We start from the raw sequence: 17,531 nt of genomic DNA, 5'->3' as shown, positions 1-17,531 counted from the left end.
CCATTTGGTGCGCTGTGACCTCTATCTGAAATGTTTGATCCCTGAGGTGTCTTGTGTCCTTGAACTCGGAGTTGGATCTCCAGAAAGCCTTAGAATCACAGATATCCCAACTAGGAATGTGCAAGACGTTCTAGGACCCAGTTTCGCGGTGGGAGGGGGGGCCATGGACTCTATCTGAAATGTTTGAGTACTGGAGTCTGCTGACCTTGAAGCTTGAGCTGGATTTTGAGGAACACTTCTTGGAATCAAAAGTTACATCAGCTGGGAATGTGTAAGGTGCTATAGGACCTAGTTCTGGTGTGGGAGGGGGGCAGGTAGGTGTTCCGTGACCTCTACCTGAAGTGTTTGAGCCCTGTGACTCCACTGGCGTCTGCAGGTCATGACCTTGTAGTTCAGTTGGATTCTGAGAAAGACTTGGAATCAAAGTTACATTGGATGTGTTACTGTTTGACATTTCTGCTGTGGGAGGGGGGCAGGTAGGTGTTCCGTGACCTCTAGCTGAACTCCAGTTGAACCCTGTGGTTCCAGTTTAACTCCTGTGTGCAGTTCCTGATGGGGAGTACTTTCATCCACTAATCCCATCATCCATCACTGCTACACAGCCTTTCACTGCCGCTACACTGGTAAATATGGCACGAATAATACAATAACATGGTTTGGTCATTTTATATCTTGGCCTGGACACATTTTATATCTTGGCCTGGACACATTTTATATCTTGGCCTGGACACACAGGCTAAAAAGATTTGAAGAGGTCAAAACTTTCACCCCAAATTGTTGGGTTCAATGTTCAAGACAGCTTTCCTCAATCTCTGGACCTTTCCACTGGTAAATATGGCCACAACAATGCATTAAGTTGGTTTGGGATAATGGTCATTTTATATTGAGGGTAAGACAACCAACTAGGTCAGATTGCCTGAGAATGCCATTTGCAGCTATATGGTCTTCATTGGTAAATACTGAAAATGGATAGGTCAAATTTCCAACCAAATTTCAGTTCAACAGTGCCAGTTCTTTTAACATTTAGGTGATTTTAGTTATTTACCAAGAAGAAACAACAAATTGACTTGTTTCAGCCCCTCTATTGATAATGAGATGCCCAGCCTGTCCCTGTACTGTACATGTATCCCCCAGTCTTCCATCATACAACTGTCAGGTCTCTGATTGTCCTGACCACTTTAATAACACAGACACACACACCAAATCCAAGCAGCTGGTCACTGGTCTTTCAGACCTACCATCGCATGACCTTTCGGCCATATGCTGGACACTAGCCTAACACTTTGGCAAACAGAAAAAAAGGAATCCAAAAATAAAATAACTGAATAACACCAACTCCGTGTCTAGAAATGTGTCCAAGTTGTTATAAGGAATTGTGAACTAACTTGCAATTAAATTTTAAAATTAAATTTTCATCTCTTTTCATCTTATAAAATTTATTACTCACAGCAAAGCTTCAAATAGCTTGCTAGTTATGTGGAAAATGTGTAAGGTTTGCAGAGCATGTATGAATATGAATTGCAACTTTACAAGCTTGGTATTACATTGTAGGAAGCCAAAATGAAGTATTTTGAGTCCTGATATTTGTAGGGTCGGTATGTGACTACAGAATTCAATTTGTCAATAGAGATTTGGTAAATTGATCAGTGGAACTGGCTGAACCTGTGATCCCAAATCCCTCTAATCTTCCTTCAAAATTTGAGTGATGGGTTTTAGCCAGGTCAGGGCTCGAAATTAAAGGTGGTCCAGTGGACACTGACCACTAACATTTAGGCCAGGACAACTAAAAAGACAATTTGGGACATTTTTGGGACAATATTCAACATCAGAATGTCAGCCCTTCTTTTCTTAATCAGGCACAGGTCCTGGCTATTGGATCTGGAAAAGTCCCCCCCCCCTGAATTTCCTGTCTACTCTGCAATTATATAGCCTGGGTGCCAAACCCATAGCACACTGGACACAAAATATCTCAGTGAGCCTGGTTACTGAGATATTTTGTGTCCAGTGTGCTATGGGTCTGGAACCCAGGCTAACAGTGCTGGGACAATAGGAAGTTAATTTTGAGGCCTGAACTTCCTGCTCAGTTTGAGTGATGGATTTTAAGCCAGGTTATCACTCAGCTACCTGTTGATTATTTACTCGTCCATCATCCCAGTTGCCACGGTGATGTGATGTGATTTTCCAGCTGACACTAGCCCCTGGGTCAGTCTGGGGTCACAACCTTTTGGCTTGGTGCCAGGTGGCGAGACTGACGACCCCTGACCTCAACAAACATGGACTTCACAACAAAACACAGGATATAGTAGTATCCAGTTTTAGTCAATGAGAACTACACCCCACAGCTAAGGTACCATGCACAGAATACAAGTTTGAAATGCAAAAAATTATCTATCTGTATTGTACTGTAGTATAACTGCCCTTCATGAAACATACATGATTTATCAGCCATACAGCTTTTTATGAGACTGTTTACATGTAAGTCAAATATCTTATTACATGTACCTACCAAAGAAAAAGAATTCTCAAATGTCAGGAACAAAAAAAAAAACATTAGACAGCACCAAATCATTTTACACTGCATCACTCTCCCCATTCATTGAATGGAATAGCCCTAATAAAATATGTAACCATGGCAAGAATGAACCAAACCCTTCCCTAATGTTAATGCTTTGTCCCCTAAATTAAGTAGACCCTCCCTAATGTTAGTGGTTTGCCCCCTAAATCAAGGAGACCCTTAATTCTAAAAGGAATCCAAAAAAGATGAACAGGCTCTTGGCTCAGAAGAGTAGGGTACTTAGTATTCCACTAGGGTGTGTGTCTGGGCACTGAATATCCACCTGCAATGTGCAAAATTTATCTCAAAATATTTTTATTTTATTTTCTGTCATTTTTATACAGAGTGGCCAATTAAGTGATTGCAATTCTTTTCAATGGGGCCCTGTTTTACACAACAAAACACAACAGTCACATACAAACAGTAAAATAGGGATACAATAAATAATGTTAATAAATATTACTTCACATTCCAATACATAATAGGGTAGAATCATGTAGCCAAACAAATAATTTCTTATTTTATTCATTTATTCAAAAATCCGGAAAATTTGATCAATGCAATGTTTATGGAAATGTTGGCAGGTTTAGTTCAATATGTATGATTGTGACTGAAAAATTTTGAATTCTTGAACTGTGCAATCCGAATATAATACTGAAGGCTAGATCTTAAGTCTGCAATCACTATTCAATAAAATTCATTGAAATTTTGCAAAATTTGCGAGTACAACTATACCCTCCCTTGATCAACAATGTACTGTCCCCTAAGCTGAAGAGACTCAGACTACATCATGATGTATTTCCCTTCCTTTCCAATTCTTCATTACCTTGAAAGCATTTTTTGAAACGCAAATGGCTAATATAAAATATTAAAAAGACAATGTCTAAAATCTTCTTTCATTTCATTCATAAAGAATCCCTATGAAAAAAAAACATGACAATTACCATTAGTATTGCCCCGCCCAAAAATACAGACACACATACAGAGATTCATATTATTACAAGCAGTAGACTTAAATCCAGGAAATACTGACTGTTAAAATCTGCATAACAGCAAATTCAACTGAGACAAAAATCCACAGGTGTTAAACTAAGTATTGGTCCAATTTGTCCGAAAAAAATCAATATTTTGGAAAAAAATTGACCACGCCCACAACAGCCAAGCCTTATGAATGAACGGCATTTTAACCTTCTTTGTGCTTTAGTAGCCTTTTGGCACCTATCCCATACTAGTTATGGTGTTAGGCAGCAGGAAGAAGGTTAATCGTAAATTTTCTTTTATGTATATTTGACTGCAAGTTGTAAAACTATTCAGAATGTTGACCTGACCGATTATTTAGTCACCCCATCTGCCATGCTGAAAGTAATTGCCTTCAAAATCATTTATCATTAGGCATTATGCAAATCCTACCAATAAAAAAGAAAATAGACAAAAATTTGAAAAAAAACTGCTTTATTTTGGCTTATGCTTTGAGGTGGTTGATGGCACAAAACATGTTTTTTCTCTAAATTGTTTTCTCTAAATTGTTTTTTGCAATCTTACATATTCTTGAATATTAAAGTGTGCATTTCATCTGCTACTTTAAAGCTGCACAAATTCAGCAAAAAAAAACCTAGAGAATTTTAGTTGAAACCACATCTCACATCTGCTTGAAAATTTATCACGTATACGGAGCCACCACCTCGCATTATCATCATGACATGTGTCGATAACACGAAATGCCACTTATTCTTATCCCCTAATAAAATATTTGGTTGGCGGGGCGGAGAATGGTCTCCGTGGCGATACCATGGCGATATAGAACAGTATCCCATCATTCTGCAGGGGGTCAGGGAGAGGGTGGGCCGTTCTAAACCAGTAAACTGGATCTCAGGTGTTGTACAAATTATACTTATAGACCCTGTTCATACCAGACTTATATTCAGCGGTTTCAACCGGTTTTTCAAAAACCGGTTTTTATTTAACCTGGTGTGAACGCAAATTAACCGGTTTTTTAGGGGTTTAAATCCGATTTTGTGGGGTTTTTGAGGTTTTTTTCCACCGAAAAACCTGGTCTGAACGCTAAGGGTTTATTGAACCGGTTTTTGCGTCATAATTCTGGGGTCAGCATCCTGGCCGTGTGCGACCTCCAATCTTTTTTGATCGCGCTGTTTAGACCGTTTCCACTGTTTTTTCACGGTTTCTTTTCATTACTACGATGGAATCAGCCAACGCAACCTGGTCGGTGGACGAGACGCTCCCGATATGTATTTTTGGAGAGCAGGAGTTGATCGCCGAATTCGAAAAAGCTGGGGGGAGGGCTCTATTGAGGTCTCTACCGAAACAAAAATGTTGGAGGAGCCTGGTAATGGCCGATTTACCGGATATTCGCTGGACAGGGTTTTTGAAAAACCGGTTTTGTAAGTCTGGTGTGAACGCGACGGGTTTTTGCCGGGTTAATTATTTAGCGGTTTCAACCGGTTTATATAAGTCTGGTATGAACAGGGTCATAGTAACAGTCAAAATTCAGTTGAACACTGTGGAAATTTTATAAACCTTGGAATTTGGCTAGCTCACCTTGCATAAAGGGGAAGTGGTAGCAACAGGAACACAAATTAAATTTTAAAAAAATTCAACCAATAACATCAGAGCTATGGGAGCAACAAACATAAAACATGACCTGGTCACCCCTCTAAGATAAATGGTACCTCCCATCTTACACCTTTCTACATACCTGTCTTGCACCTGAATGAAGACACCTCCACTGTCCCAAGAATACACCTCCCTCCTTCCTTTCTAGTTCTCAAGAACAACGGAAGGACTTTGAACTAAGACCTAAGAGAGCAGCAAACATAAAACATGTCCTGACCCCCCCCCCCAACAAAAATGGCACATCCCGTCCACACATAAGTACAAATGAGTTACCTGAATGAAGACACCTTCAGTCCCAAGAACAACAACCACCTCCAGTCACTTCTTCTCAAGAACAACTGAAGACCTTCCTAACTTTAAACTTGAACATGAGAGTAAGATTACTCACGATCACAAGACCAGGAAGGCAACTCGACACTCGAACAGTTAGTCAATATTTCCACAGGAACTTGTGCGTGGGGACTCCCCCAGTTTCCTACCACTCAACTTGGGTTTTACCCGTTTGAGGTGGTACTTTTCCCTGATGAAAAGGGCTACCAAAGGGGAAAACATGGGAAATAGAAGGTATTTTATGACATTGTTTTTATCTAGGAAGCTACAAATCAGCACTTGTAAGTAAGAGAACTCAAACACTGCTGGTGTTGTCCTTCCCAGAGTGGAAACAAAGGATGTTTTAACTTTAAGGCGCAACAAGGTTTCCTCTTGTAGTTTGTCTAGGATGATTCAGACCTTGTTCCTTGTATCTGGTGTTTTGCACCATTTAAACTTGTTTCCTTCCTTCAAAAGAAACACAATATGTTTTCCAATATTTCAAGACACAGCAAGGTTTCTACTTGTACGTGGTTTCTCAAAGACGATTCAGCCCTTTTTCCTTGGTGTCTGTTGTTTTGCACCATTTAAACCTGACATATCCTTCCTACCGACCATGTGCCCATGAGTGGGTGTAGTTTTAGTCACGGTTTCGCAGCTCTTAGGAGGAAAAGTTTACCAACATGTCAGAACTTCCTGCCACTTGTAGCATGCCCGTAGCCAGGGGGGGGTTCGGAAGAACCCCCCCACAAGGCTCAAAGGTCCACTTTTTGGTCCACATTTTATGTAGAAAAACTGCTCCCTTTGTCATTGAATAAAAATCTATCTCTGATTTTTTCTTGGAAATCCTCTTGAAAATGGACGAAATGCCATTTTAGAAGGTTCATTTTTCAAAATTTTCCAGGGGAGCATGCCCCCGGAACCCCCTAGGAACCTCGCGCCTTCGGCGCTCGCCTCGCGCCTACGGCGCTCGAGGTCCCCTCAAGCAGTGGGAAGAACCCCCCATTCAAAATCCTGGCTACGGGCACCCCATTCAAAATCCTGGCTACGGGCACCCCATTCAAAATCCTGGCTACGGGCATGTGTAGTAATGGTGTCTGGAGGAGTGATATCCAATGTCTCAACATGTTCACTTGAAAATTGAATAATAATAAGGAAAAGTAAGTTCAACTGATATCTAAATGACGATACTCATACATGTATTTCAAAAGTACAGGTACTATGATACACTTTTGACAAATGATGTTTTGAAACTGTTCATTTCACTTTTGGAAAAAAAAAAACATGGGGGGTTTCCCTGGTACATGATTGATTGAAACTGTATATACAGAGCTATACATTTTGTTTGGCCTTCATTTTGCCAGGGCCAGTTGCAAAAAAAACTTAACTGTTGTCTGGTTCCTATGTTACTAGATGTAGGAAATTTCAACTTCAAAATTCAGCAAGAGAGCATCATAAAAAAAACCAGAAAGCTGGGAGGCAAACTTGTATCTAGCTTGATTCCCTCCCTAAAACTGTTTATAGTAAGATGTAGCACTGTTCTCATCTATCTTTGCTGGTTGATTTGTGACTGAACGACTACGAAATGTGCCCAACAGATTTTTCCGCTGTCTTGTCGTCGTTGAGTTTTTTTGTTCAGCGGACATAAAAGGCCCATGAACCCAGGAGGAGAGGACATTAGGTCGTGAACACAATGTGGCCTGTTTTTCCAGTGTTTTTCCAGTCTGTTGGGTTACGTACCGGCACCACTTACTGAGCTGAGTTATTGTTAGGGTCCTCCAATTAATCCCAGTACTCAAACTTTTGTGCTGTGTTTTTCCAGTCCAGTGGGTCAGTCTTTGCCAAGGAGATGAGAACAAAAAAACTGTTCCACAGAAATTATAGAATTTCCTTCTAGCTCAGAAAACAGATCATTCTGCACCTAAAATGAATTGTTTTTGACAATAACTAGTTCACAGTTCTCTTGTTTGAAGCAAATCTGGTGACAGTTAAATCTAAATCCATTAGTAATCCAGTAAAGACCCTGTTCATACCAGACTTATATTTAGCGGTTTCAACCGGTTTTTCAAAAACCCGGCTAAAACCCTTAGCGTTCATACCAGACTTTTGATAACCGGTTTTGTAAAAATCCTGTCCAGTGAATATCGGCCATGACTGCAGTTTGAATAACCGTTCCTCTCGCTCTTCTGATTGTTTTCCTTGGCCTTCTTGCTTGTATGCCGTCTTCAGTTTTTTTTTTTACCTTAGTGCGGCACTGATCCTTTATCTTCAAGAAATCAGCCTCCTCCAACATTTTTGTTTCGGTAGAGCCCTCGCCCCCCCCCCTAGCTTTTTCGAATTTGGCGACTCCTGCTCTCCAAACCTAAGTATCAGGAGCGTCCCGTTCGCCGACCAGGTTGCGTTTGCTGATTCCATCGCAACATGAAGAAAAACCGTGGAACAACAGTGGAAACGAACTCAAGTTGGTCAAAACAACTCGCTTAAAAAAGCTTGCAGGTCGCACACGGCCAGGATGCTGACCCCGTGACCCCGGAATTATGACGCAAAAAACCGGTTCAATAAACCCTTAGCGTTCAGACCAGGTTTTTCGGTGGAAAAACCCCACAAAAACCCCTCAAAAACCACCTCCCGAGGTGGTTTTTCAAAATCGGATTTAAACCCCTAAAAACCGGTTAATTTGCGTTCACACCAGGTTAAATAAAAACCGGTTTTTGAAAAACCGGTTGAAACCGCTAAATATAAGTCTGGTATGAACAGGGTCAAAGTGGACCACCGGACTAGAAAAAACCTGGCCAGTTCTTACCCCATGTTAGGTTGTCCGCTAGTGTCACGTGTGTTTAAAATACCCTAAGAAGAAACTGACAACTCAAAGAAAAACTACTTGTATCCCCCTGATTTCCCCTTTTCTGCAATCAAAACTGGTGACAAGTTTGCCAAGCATAAGCCAAGCTTCAGCCATGGACCACCGCACTAGAAAAATCCCAGCCAGTATCACCCCACCATGTTCAGCATGTCTCCCACTGTTTTCATGGTTGTTTAATGTTCGTACCTAACGATTATTACCCCACTAAGGAAATCACTGTCTGGGTCCTATGCAAATCTGCACCAGTTTTTCCACCACACACCAACCATTTTTATGTTTCTTCCCTAATCCAGCAAAAACCAACAGTCTTAGCTTTAATGGGCAGAAGTTTACGCTATGTTCAACCTTACATGTCAGATAAACTTAAGTGAGTGTTTACATTATCGCTTTGTATCTGTATCTGTATAGCCAGTATAACTGCCTTTCGGTGTAACACACCAGCTTCGCAGGCACGTGGCGCGGCAGCAGCTGGCTACTTTACACCAATCGACTTGTTACACCTAACCCTTGAACATCTAACTCTAGACATTGTTTAAAGCTATTCAATTGTCTGTAACAATCTTACCTTGTTAACAACAGTTTTAAAGTCTTCAAATCTTCAACACTACAACATGTAAGGTGATGAGCTCAAAGATACAAGATAACATTCAAAATACTTCAATAACTTTCAAGAACAATGTTGAATAGTCCCCTTCACACTTTTAAATGCTATGTGAAATCAAAATCACAGGAAAACATTGTTGCAAACACCCTCCAAACTTCTCTACAGTGCAAACTGAACATCTCAGTGTGTTACAAAATGAAACATGTTGCAAACAGATTGTAACAACACGATTCTGCCACTACAACTTGTTGCCAAACGCTTCCATGTGGGAAATTGCTACTTTCCCACCGGAAAGCATCTCCAACTCTCCAGTCACTAAACAACACAAGTGTAGATACATGTCCATCGCTACAATAAGACTGCAAATTGACACATAGTGTCGGCTTGTTCGCTAATCCTAATGTCTCCTCTATTGTAGCAGTCTAAGGACTTGGACACACAGAAAAGGCTCAGTTACCATGGTGACAAATTACGGCTGCTACAAATCAGCTGCTATGCTTTGTCCAGACTTGCCGCGACCTTATAAAGCAATTGATGTTCAGAAAGAACAAGAATTTTGAAGAAGAAAAGTTTTTCTGGATACATCAGTCCTTGTAGGAGGGATAAAAAGTCAACATAAACATTCAGACACCTGCTTTTCGAGAAATGGAATTAAAAATTTTGACGTGAGAGCAAATGCTTTTTTTTTAAGGAAAAAATGGGATTTTTCATTTGATAAACGGTTTTCAAGGCAATCCACAGTGCAAGTGAGAAGTCTTCACAAGATACTTCTTCCAGAAAAATACTTGGCCTTGTGCAGATGAACATTTTGTTGGTAGAGGACAGTTTTTGCAAACTATTCTTGAAGGATACACAATGCTGCTTACACACTTGACAAAACTGTACAATACGAAGTAACGAACACACAAACATCTTCTCTGTCAACTTACAAGATCACAAGACATTGCAGGGCAATGAAGCAAGGGTGCTCCCCCTCTCCCCTAAATCCTAGCACCTCTCCCAAAATGTTCAAATTTAGGGTTTCCTCTTAGTATTTACATGAAAATTCACAGGTTTTTTATCAAAGATTAGGGAGCACCTCTCTCCTTAGAATTTATCATTTTATGGGGAGACCCCTGCATTAGGAAGCCAGAGAAAAAGAAGAAACCAAGGTGTTTTTCCTTACCTTGAGACTAGACTCGTAGTCGGAGTTGATTTTACACATCAACCCCAGTCGCAGGTGGACCTCGTTGGCCTGCGCGAAGCTGGCGTCGATGTACAACAGCTGCTGAAACGACTTGATCGCCCTGAAACAACACACGGAGCAAAACAGGTAAGTTTTGCACAAAGTAAAGTTATTAACATAAGAGACAAATACATAAGAGACTAGTATTATCGTACTGAAAAACTGACAACAGCAATGAGTTCCAAAACATCAAGGAATCATCATCATTGTCAAGCAAGTATACTTTTTTTGATAAGTTAATCTGCACCTCTACTGGTATCATTGTACAACAATAAGGTTTTGATTTTAAGTTAACTTAGGACACATGGTAAGTAATGAACAATCTGCAGCAAATGCTGGATTACAAGCATGTGTTGAACTTAGTGTATAATATTTTCATTCTGTTTCTTGTAACACAGAATTATACACAAACACACACACACAAACACACACACAGTCACACACACACAGACACACAGTCACACACACACACACACACACACAGTCACAAACACACACACACAAACACACACACAGTCACACACACAGACACACACAAACACACACACACACACACAGTCACACACACACAGACACACACACACACATTTGACTTCAAGTTAAATATTCAGAAGCCACTATAGTATCTGCTTGTTGTAACGCTACCTGTTGCTCCACCCAAGTCTTACATGTGTGTCCAAGTATCTTCTTTCTTACCTATAAGTACCTATCCCCTGTCCTACCCACAAAAGGAAACCCTGTCATACAAGCGGAAATATCCCTACGTCACAAACACACCATATATGGGCAGAACACGCTGCCTTATTAGTCCGTTGGCCGCCGTAGTTTCGTTGGCCGCAAGCTTCCTTATGGGAAAACCCCCTTCTGACGTGAGTCGCTACATATTCATGAGGCTGTAGCGCACGTCAGATCACATCGCTACATTGTGTAAGCATTATCCTGGCACAATACCAGCCTGCCTTATATGGGCACGTCCCTACTGTAGCGGTTGGTGCGTGTAGCGTTAACGTTGCCTTTGCTACAAGGACTTGATGTGTAACAACACTGGCCACCTGCTGGTGATGTCATACATATAGGGTCTTTTGGGTGTCCTTTTGTTCCTTAGCCAAGACTTTACCTTACATGGCAAATTCTTCAAAAGTTTTTTTTCTTGTTCTTTATATAGATCTATTTAAAGGAATTTCATAAGATCCAGATATATTTAAGAAATAATTTGAGGTATGGGTTTGATAAAATTAAAACAGTGTACTAAAAAATAAATAAAGAGCAATCACTAAATGATGATGATGACTAAAATCCCTCAACAACTTGGGAATAATTCATAGATCGTAAATAATACTATGTTAAGTTTCAGGATCTCATATTTTCACCACCATCACCCCTACAAGTTATTAATGGTTTTCCCCCCACATTTGGGAAAGCTCCAAGTCAGAAGAGGTTGAGGTTGTTACCCCGTTTTGGGGACAGTAAAAAAAAATAAAAAAATTATGACCTATCATTGAAATCCCTCAACAACTTGAAAATAATTCCTAAATACCATTTAAAGTTTCATGTTCTCATATTTTCACCATCACCCATTCGAGTCATTAATGGATTGTCCCCCACACATTTGGGAAAGCTCCAAGTCAGAAGAGGTTGAGGTTGTTACCCCGTTTTGGGGACAGTTGCCATAGGCTATAGATGATCAAGGCCACACACATACACACAGGCACAGACAGTACAATGTTTTATGGATGCCAGAGAGATACAGGACTGCCATTATTTCTTCTTCAACTAGCATATTAGCATAGCCTCTACCAGGCTTGGGGAGGCGGCTGGAAGAGTAGAAATTGGCCAAATAGAGAGCATAGCCTCTAGCAGGATTCGGGGGGGAGGGGCTGGAAAGAGTAGTAATCGGCCAAATAGAGAGCATAGCCTCTAACAGGCTTGGGGAGGCGGCTGGAAAAAGTAGAAATCGGCCAAAGAGAGATAAGCATGACAAGGGAGTTTGTCCATTGAGAGAACATTTCACCACACCCCAATGTTCTCTCAACAGACAAACTCCCCTGGCGTGCTTATCTCTCTATTTGGCCGATTTCTACTTTTTCCAGCCGCCTCCCCAAGCCTGGTGGAGGCTAGCATAAGCATACAACATAGTAGTATAGTATACCTAGACTACATTACATACAAAGATGTTGATATTGTTTTCACTTGTCAAAACCTATTACTGTTACAAGAAACATATTATTTCCAGCTTTTCAATGTTGTGGTTGTCACTGAAGCTTTGCCTTGACCATAGAATCAGTAAAATTTAACCAGAGTGTCAAAACAATTACTATAAAATAATTGTTGTAGTACTTTTCTTTAGAACTGAAACATAATTAGGGGCACTTTAGACTGACGACGGTTCGATAGTCGTATGAATGTTTATCGTCAAGATGTTGCCGGCGACGGTATTTTACCACCGTCTAAACACGATCAAAATAGTCGTACGACGGTAATCCTCGAATCGTCGTCACTACCACCTCGGACCCTATCGTGCGATCCTTCAGCGGGGGGTCCGAGGAGGATTTTCCACCGTCTAAAGTGAACCGTCGCCGGCGAAGGAAGTGGGAGGTCATTGGCCTTATGCAAATAAGCCTGCAAGCGTTATTTCATGTCCAAGCACATCGCCTGTATCATTAAATGTCGTCAAACCAAAGACTTTATGTCTAGTACAATCCCCTGCCACCAATCGCTACTTCTCCAGTATGAACCGATCCGCCGATCCACATTTCCCGGCCAATGTAGCCAGGCCAACGGCAGCACCGAACGTCGGGATCAAACCCGGAGAATTGCCCCTCTCGGTACATGTGCCTCATATCCCTTCTTTGCTGGGCACAAACTCGGCTTCTCATCAACAGGACAATGAGTTAAAAGCAGAATAAAAACAATCTACTGCAGCATGCCGAAAAAGGGGTTCTCTCGCCATTTTGAATTGGCGCGCGGCGTGCCATCCTGCGCTGCAGGTGTCCGCCACGCTTTCTGGTCATGTGTCTAAAGCCAGCCGTCGCCCACAACGATTGTCGTGCGATCGTATACCGTCGTCAGTCTAAAGTCGGCCTTAGTTATCACTGATATTCTAGTTATTCTATTTTATATGGTGCACCCAAGAAATTTTTAGTGCACCCAAATTTTTAGGTTGGGAAGTTGTACAAGTTGTAGCAAGTTTCTGGTTTTCCCTAGCCTCCACCAGGCCTTTCTACGGGGATATGGATCGCAGAATTCGGCAAAAAAAGAGAGTAAAATTGGCCAAGGAAGTCCGGCCGCGGGGAGGTAGTTTCTTTCCCAGTCAAACCTACAAGGCAACCAAACTCCCCTGGCAAATATTCTCCTATATATAGCCAGCGTAGTTAGTCTGTTTAGCTTAGCTGTTCCCAAAAATGAATTTCAAGCCCTGATTCTGATAACTCAAGGTCCATCCCCATGATTTCCTGGCCTTGTGGATTTAACTTATGTCTCCTTGTTACACAACCTTCCAGCTGTTCTAGCACAGACATGTCCGTTACTTCACATGTCCTCGCTAACTTCCAGGAAACATCTTGCACAAACAACAACAGGGGAAAACAAGTCAAAATCATCTAGACAAAGCCAAAATCAAAACAAACCATTGCCAAAAAAAAAAATTTCGTCCTGAATGTATTGTATTGTACACTGTTTTGAAATGCGTCAATGAAAAGCGCTCTGCAGGCCAATTTTAGATTCTTATGAATAACCCTGTAGAGACAGAATGGTCCAAACTTTTTTAGTTTATTAGTAATATTACTACGAATTTCTCTTCTAGATACACTTTGAGGGCAGGGAAACCATGAAACTTGCTAGCCTCCGTAGCAGGCTTATAGAACTGGGGGTTTGGTGGTCTTTGGCTGTTTTCTGATTAGCCTCCGTAGCAGGCTTATAGAACTGGGGGTTTGGTGGTCTTTGGCTGTTTTCTGATTAGCCCAGTTCTAAAAAAACGGGGGTAATTCAACCAGGCCGGCTATGTTGTCTATATAGCACATAAACACTCCCAAAGACCCTGAAGACCCCAAACCCCCAATTTTTGGCACGCTTTGGAGGCTAGAAACTTGCCACAACTAGTACAAGCCCTGGACAAAGAGCCATGTGCAGGAATTCCCCGTAGACAAGCCATTTCTTATCTACTACAAACAATGGCAGACTCACTAATTAGTTAGGGGGGAGTGTACATTACATGTGCTTACAGGGGTAGGGGAGCATGTCGACAGAACGTACTGCACCTGCGCGAAACTTATAATGTATTGTGTAAAGCACTTTGGCAGAGCATCTCATATAAGGTTGTATTCGCATATATAAGAATGAGACCCTGTCTAGGGTTTTCAAATGTTGTGTTGGAAAAGATTTTGTCTGCAACAGGCAAAATTCTAATGCAATGTTGACCAGACATATACAACCTAAACTGAGAAAAGTATGGGTTTGGTGCAGGCGCAACTTACATTCTAATGCTGGCTAGGTATGGATAATCTCTGAAAACCTGGGACTGAACAAATATAAACAATGTAAAATCTAAATGGGTTTAGTTGAAGATGAATGTGTATTGGGACATCTGAGAGTTTTAATATTCATACTGTGCAGAATATGAAGATGGAATTAATGACTAGCAATCATTAATATGAGGAGTACAGTGTACATGGTAACAACCTTATTATTAGCCAGCCGTCACACTTCAAAGAAGCCACGTGACAAGCTTCACTGGGTCAGTCTACTGAGGAAGACCAGAGTGACTGGTCAAAGCTCTAGGTGAGATATTTCTTTGTGTTGGATCAGAAGTTTTAACTTTAAACATTAGCAGCCTTCTCAAAAAAATTTAGAGTAGGTGGCTGATAAGAAAAAGTAGCAGGCGAGCCACGAAGTGGCTCGAAGCGAGCCGCGCAGCGCCTCGCAGGGGGAGGGTACGGGAGGGGGGTGGCCCCCCTCCCGTTGGGGGGGTCCGGGGGGCTTCCCCCGGAGGAAATCGTAAAAATTAGACCCCTAAACATCGTTTTTGGGTACATTCTGAGCAGCTTTTATGGCAATCTTGTGGCTCCAAAATTTACTGTTCGTGCACAAATAATTCCGGAAAAAGGCTGTATGAAAATTTGTTTGCCACTCCGATCGTATTACGCGCGGTCCTTGCGCCCGGCCACAAAATGCAGAAAAATAAAGAAAGCATATTTAAATGTCAATTTGATCGAAAACATAATCATTGGGATGTGAAAAAATGTCACAGTTTCGCTTTTTTGAAGTTTTGTTTCTGTTTTGACGGTTTAATTCCAGCGGGGTGCGATCCATAAATGCCCTATGGAAATTCACCCCGCGTCCCGGTACACTGACTTCCGGGTTCCTTGAACAAGAAAATTACGAGAAAATGGCCAAAAATCGGCGTAGAGAAATATACATCTTCCCGAAAATTCTTTTAATTATGTATTTCTTTAATAGGATGGTGCTTAGTAGTCGTAGAAAAAACGTAGAAAGCAGCGTAAATGTGTCTCTTCTTCACCGGCGAGAGCCTGCCGGCGAAGAAAAAATCTTCCCGCGCTGCCGGCTGCTGGCCACATCGCTTATCCAATCAGAACGCAGGTCATGTGAGGTGAACCAATCAGAGCGTCGATCGCACGCTGCTACTTAATATTCATGACAAGATGGCGCCTGAAAGCTCCTGTTTTTGTACAGCGATGCGGAGTGTGCGTGTTTTTATTCCGGGGTTTTGACGCTGATTTTTGGCTAGCCGTGATTAAGCTACAAATGCCCCACTAGAGGAGACAACAGATGAGTGATCATTTTACGATCGACAAGAACTTTTGATGAATGAAACAGCTGTGAAATCTCGCTGATGGCGATTTGTTTTTGAAAATTTGTCTCTGTGTATGAAAGATATGAACACGCTTCTATACATGTCTTGATATTTTTTGACGTGATTTGTACTAGTTATTTGTAGCAGGAATGTTACTAGTGCCGGGAGAAGTTGGGAAGGTAGCGGCTTGATAAATTTTCGTGAGCAACGAGTTTACGAAGCAAGTTCCACCTAGCTCGAGCGATACTGCTCCGCGGATACAACTCGAGCCCCGAACAAGACCCTCCCCCCGTAAAGTTTCGGCCGCTCTGGCCGGCCGCAGGCCGCTCGTAGAAGCAAACGCTGACTCGTGCACTAGAAATCTGCACAGGAGGCTAAGAAAGAAGCAGTTTTCAGATCCAGAAAGCTAGCAGAAATTTGTCTGAAGTTCGTCAGAAGAAATGAGCCGGTGAAGTTTGTGAGAAAATGTAACGGAGCTTACTTGTTTTTCTGAAAATTTAGACGAAAGTAGCCGGCGCAAAAATTTGAAAATTTTGACGAAAGTAGCCGGCGCAAAAATTTGAAAATTTTGACGAAAGTAGCCGGCGCAAAAACTTGAGTAGGCGGCGATTTTCGCCGGTAGCCGGCTTGTTTTGAGAAGGCTGATTAGCCATCCTTGTTACCTTAACAGTTATACATCATTCAAGCTAGTTCATTATACAACTATAACATTTATGTATTAATTTCACAAAGAAGGGATACTGCGTTTTTAATGCATATTACAACAATTAAGTGTATCAGATTACTTTAAGGTTATTAACACAATTATACTTACTGTAATAATTATCACATGTTGAGTTAACGAAGAATGCTAATGAAATGGCTTTTACATCAGTAACAAAGACCAGACACCTGACACCTGGCTGCCATGTTGGGAGGGGCGGGGCACTGGACACAGATATGCAAATAAGTCATGCTAACCCAAACCATTGTCAGGCAATTCAGCAACACCCTGCAAAAACTCTGGGGCTACAGCCAGTTTTTTTTACAATTTTTTGGAGGGCAGGGGGGTTTGGTTGGAAGAAAACTCCATTTTGTATGTGAGTGTGCCAAAGTCCTAAGCACACTCACATACAAAATAGTATCTCTCACTTTAGGTAGCCTCCATAGCACGCCAAAAACTGGGGGTTTGGGGGTCTTCAGGGTCTTTGGGAGCTTTCATGTGCTATTTTCTGATTGCATATTGACAACGTAGCCGGCCTGGTTGAATTACCCCCGTTTGTTTAGAACTGGGCTAATCAGAAAGCAGCCGAAGATCACCAAATCCCCAGTTCTATAAGCCTGCTACGGAGGCTAATCAGAAAACAGCCGAAGACCACCAAACCCCAGTTCTATAAGCCTGCTACGGAGGCTAATCAGAAAACAGCCGAAGACCACCAAACCCCCAGTTCTATAAGCCTGCTACGGAGGCTAATCAGAAAACAGCCGAAGACCACCAGACCCCCAGTTCTATAAGCCTTCTACAGAGGCTACGACTAAAAAAAAAAAAAATAAAAG

The 17,531-nt window shown here is 41.6% G+C and overlaps 1 protein-coding gene across 5 annotated transcripts in view; it reads right to left on the bottom strand.

Moving 5' to 3' along the window:
• Window positions 1-17,531, bottom strand: part of LOC109485731 (histone demethylase UTY-like) — a 94,251-nt gene that overhangs the window by 35,981 nt on the left and 40,739 nt on the right. For all 5 annotated transcript variants that reach the window (XM_019789397.1, XM_019789396.1, XM_019789395.1 and 2 more), the window contains one exon: window positions 10,127-10,247. In XM_019789397.1, coding sequence (XP_019644956.1) covers window positions 10,127-10,247 — 121 coding nt within the window. The remainder of the gene's footprint in view (window positions 1-10,126; window positions 10,248-17,531) is intronic.

The sequence above is a fragment of the Branchiostoma belcheri genome, unplaced genomic scaffold, assembly GCF_001625305.1.
Source record: "Branchiostoma belcheri isolate BF01 breed outbred unplaced genomic scaffold, Haploidv18h27 scaffold78, whole genome shotgun sequence".
NCBI classification, from domain to species: Eukaryota; Metazoa; Chordata; class Leptocardii; order Amphioxiformes; family Branchiostomatidae; genus Branchiostoma; species Branchiostoma belcheri.
This window is presented reverse-complemented; position numbering and strand designations above follow the sequence as displayed.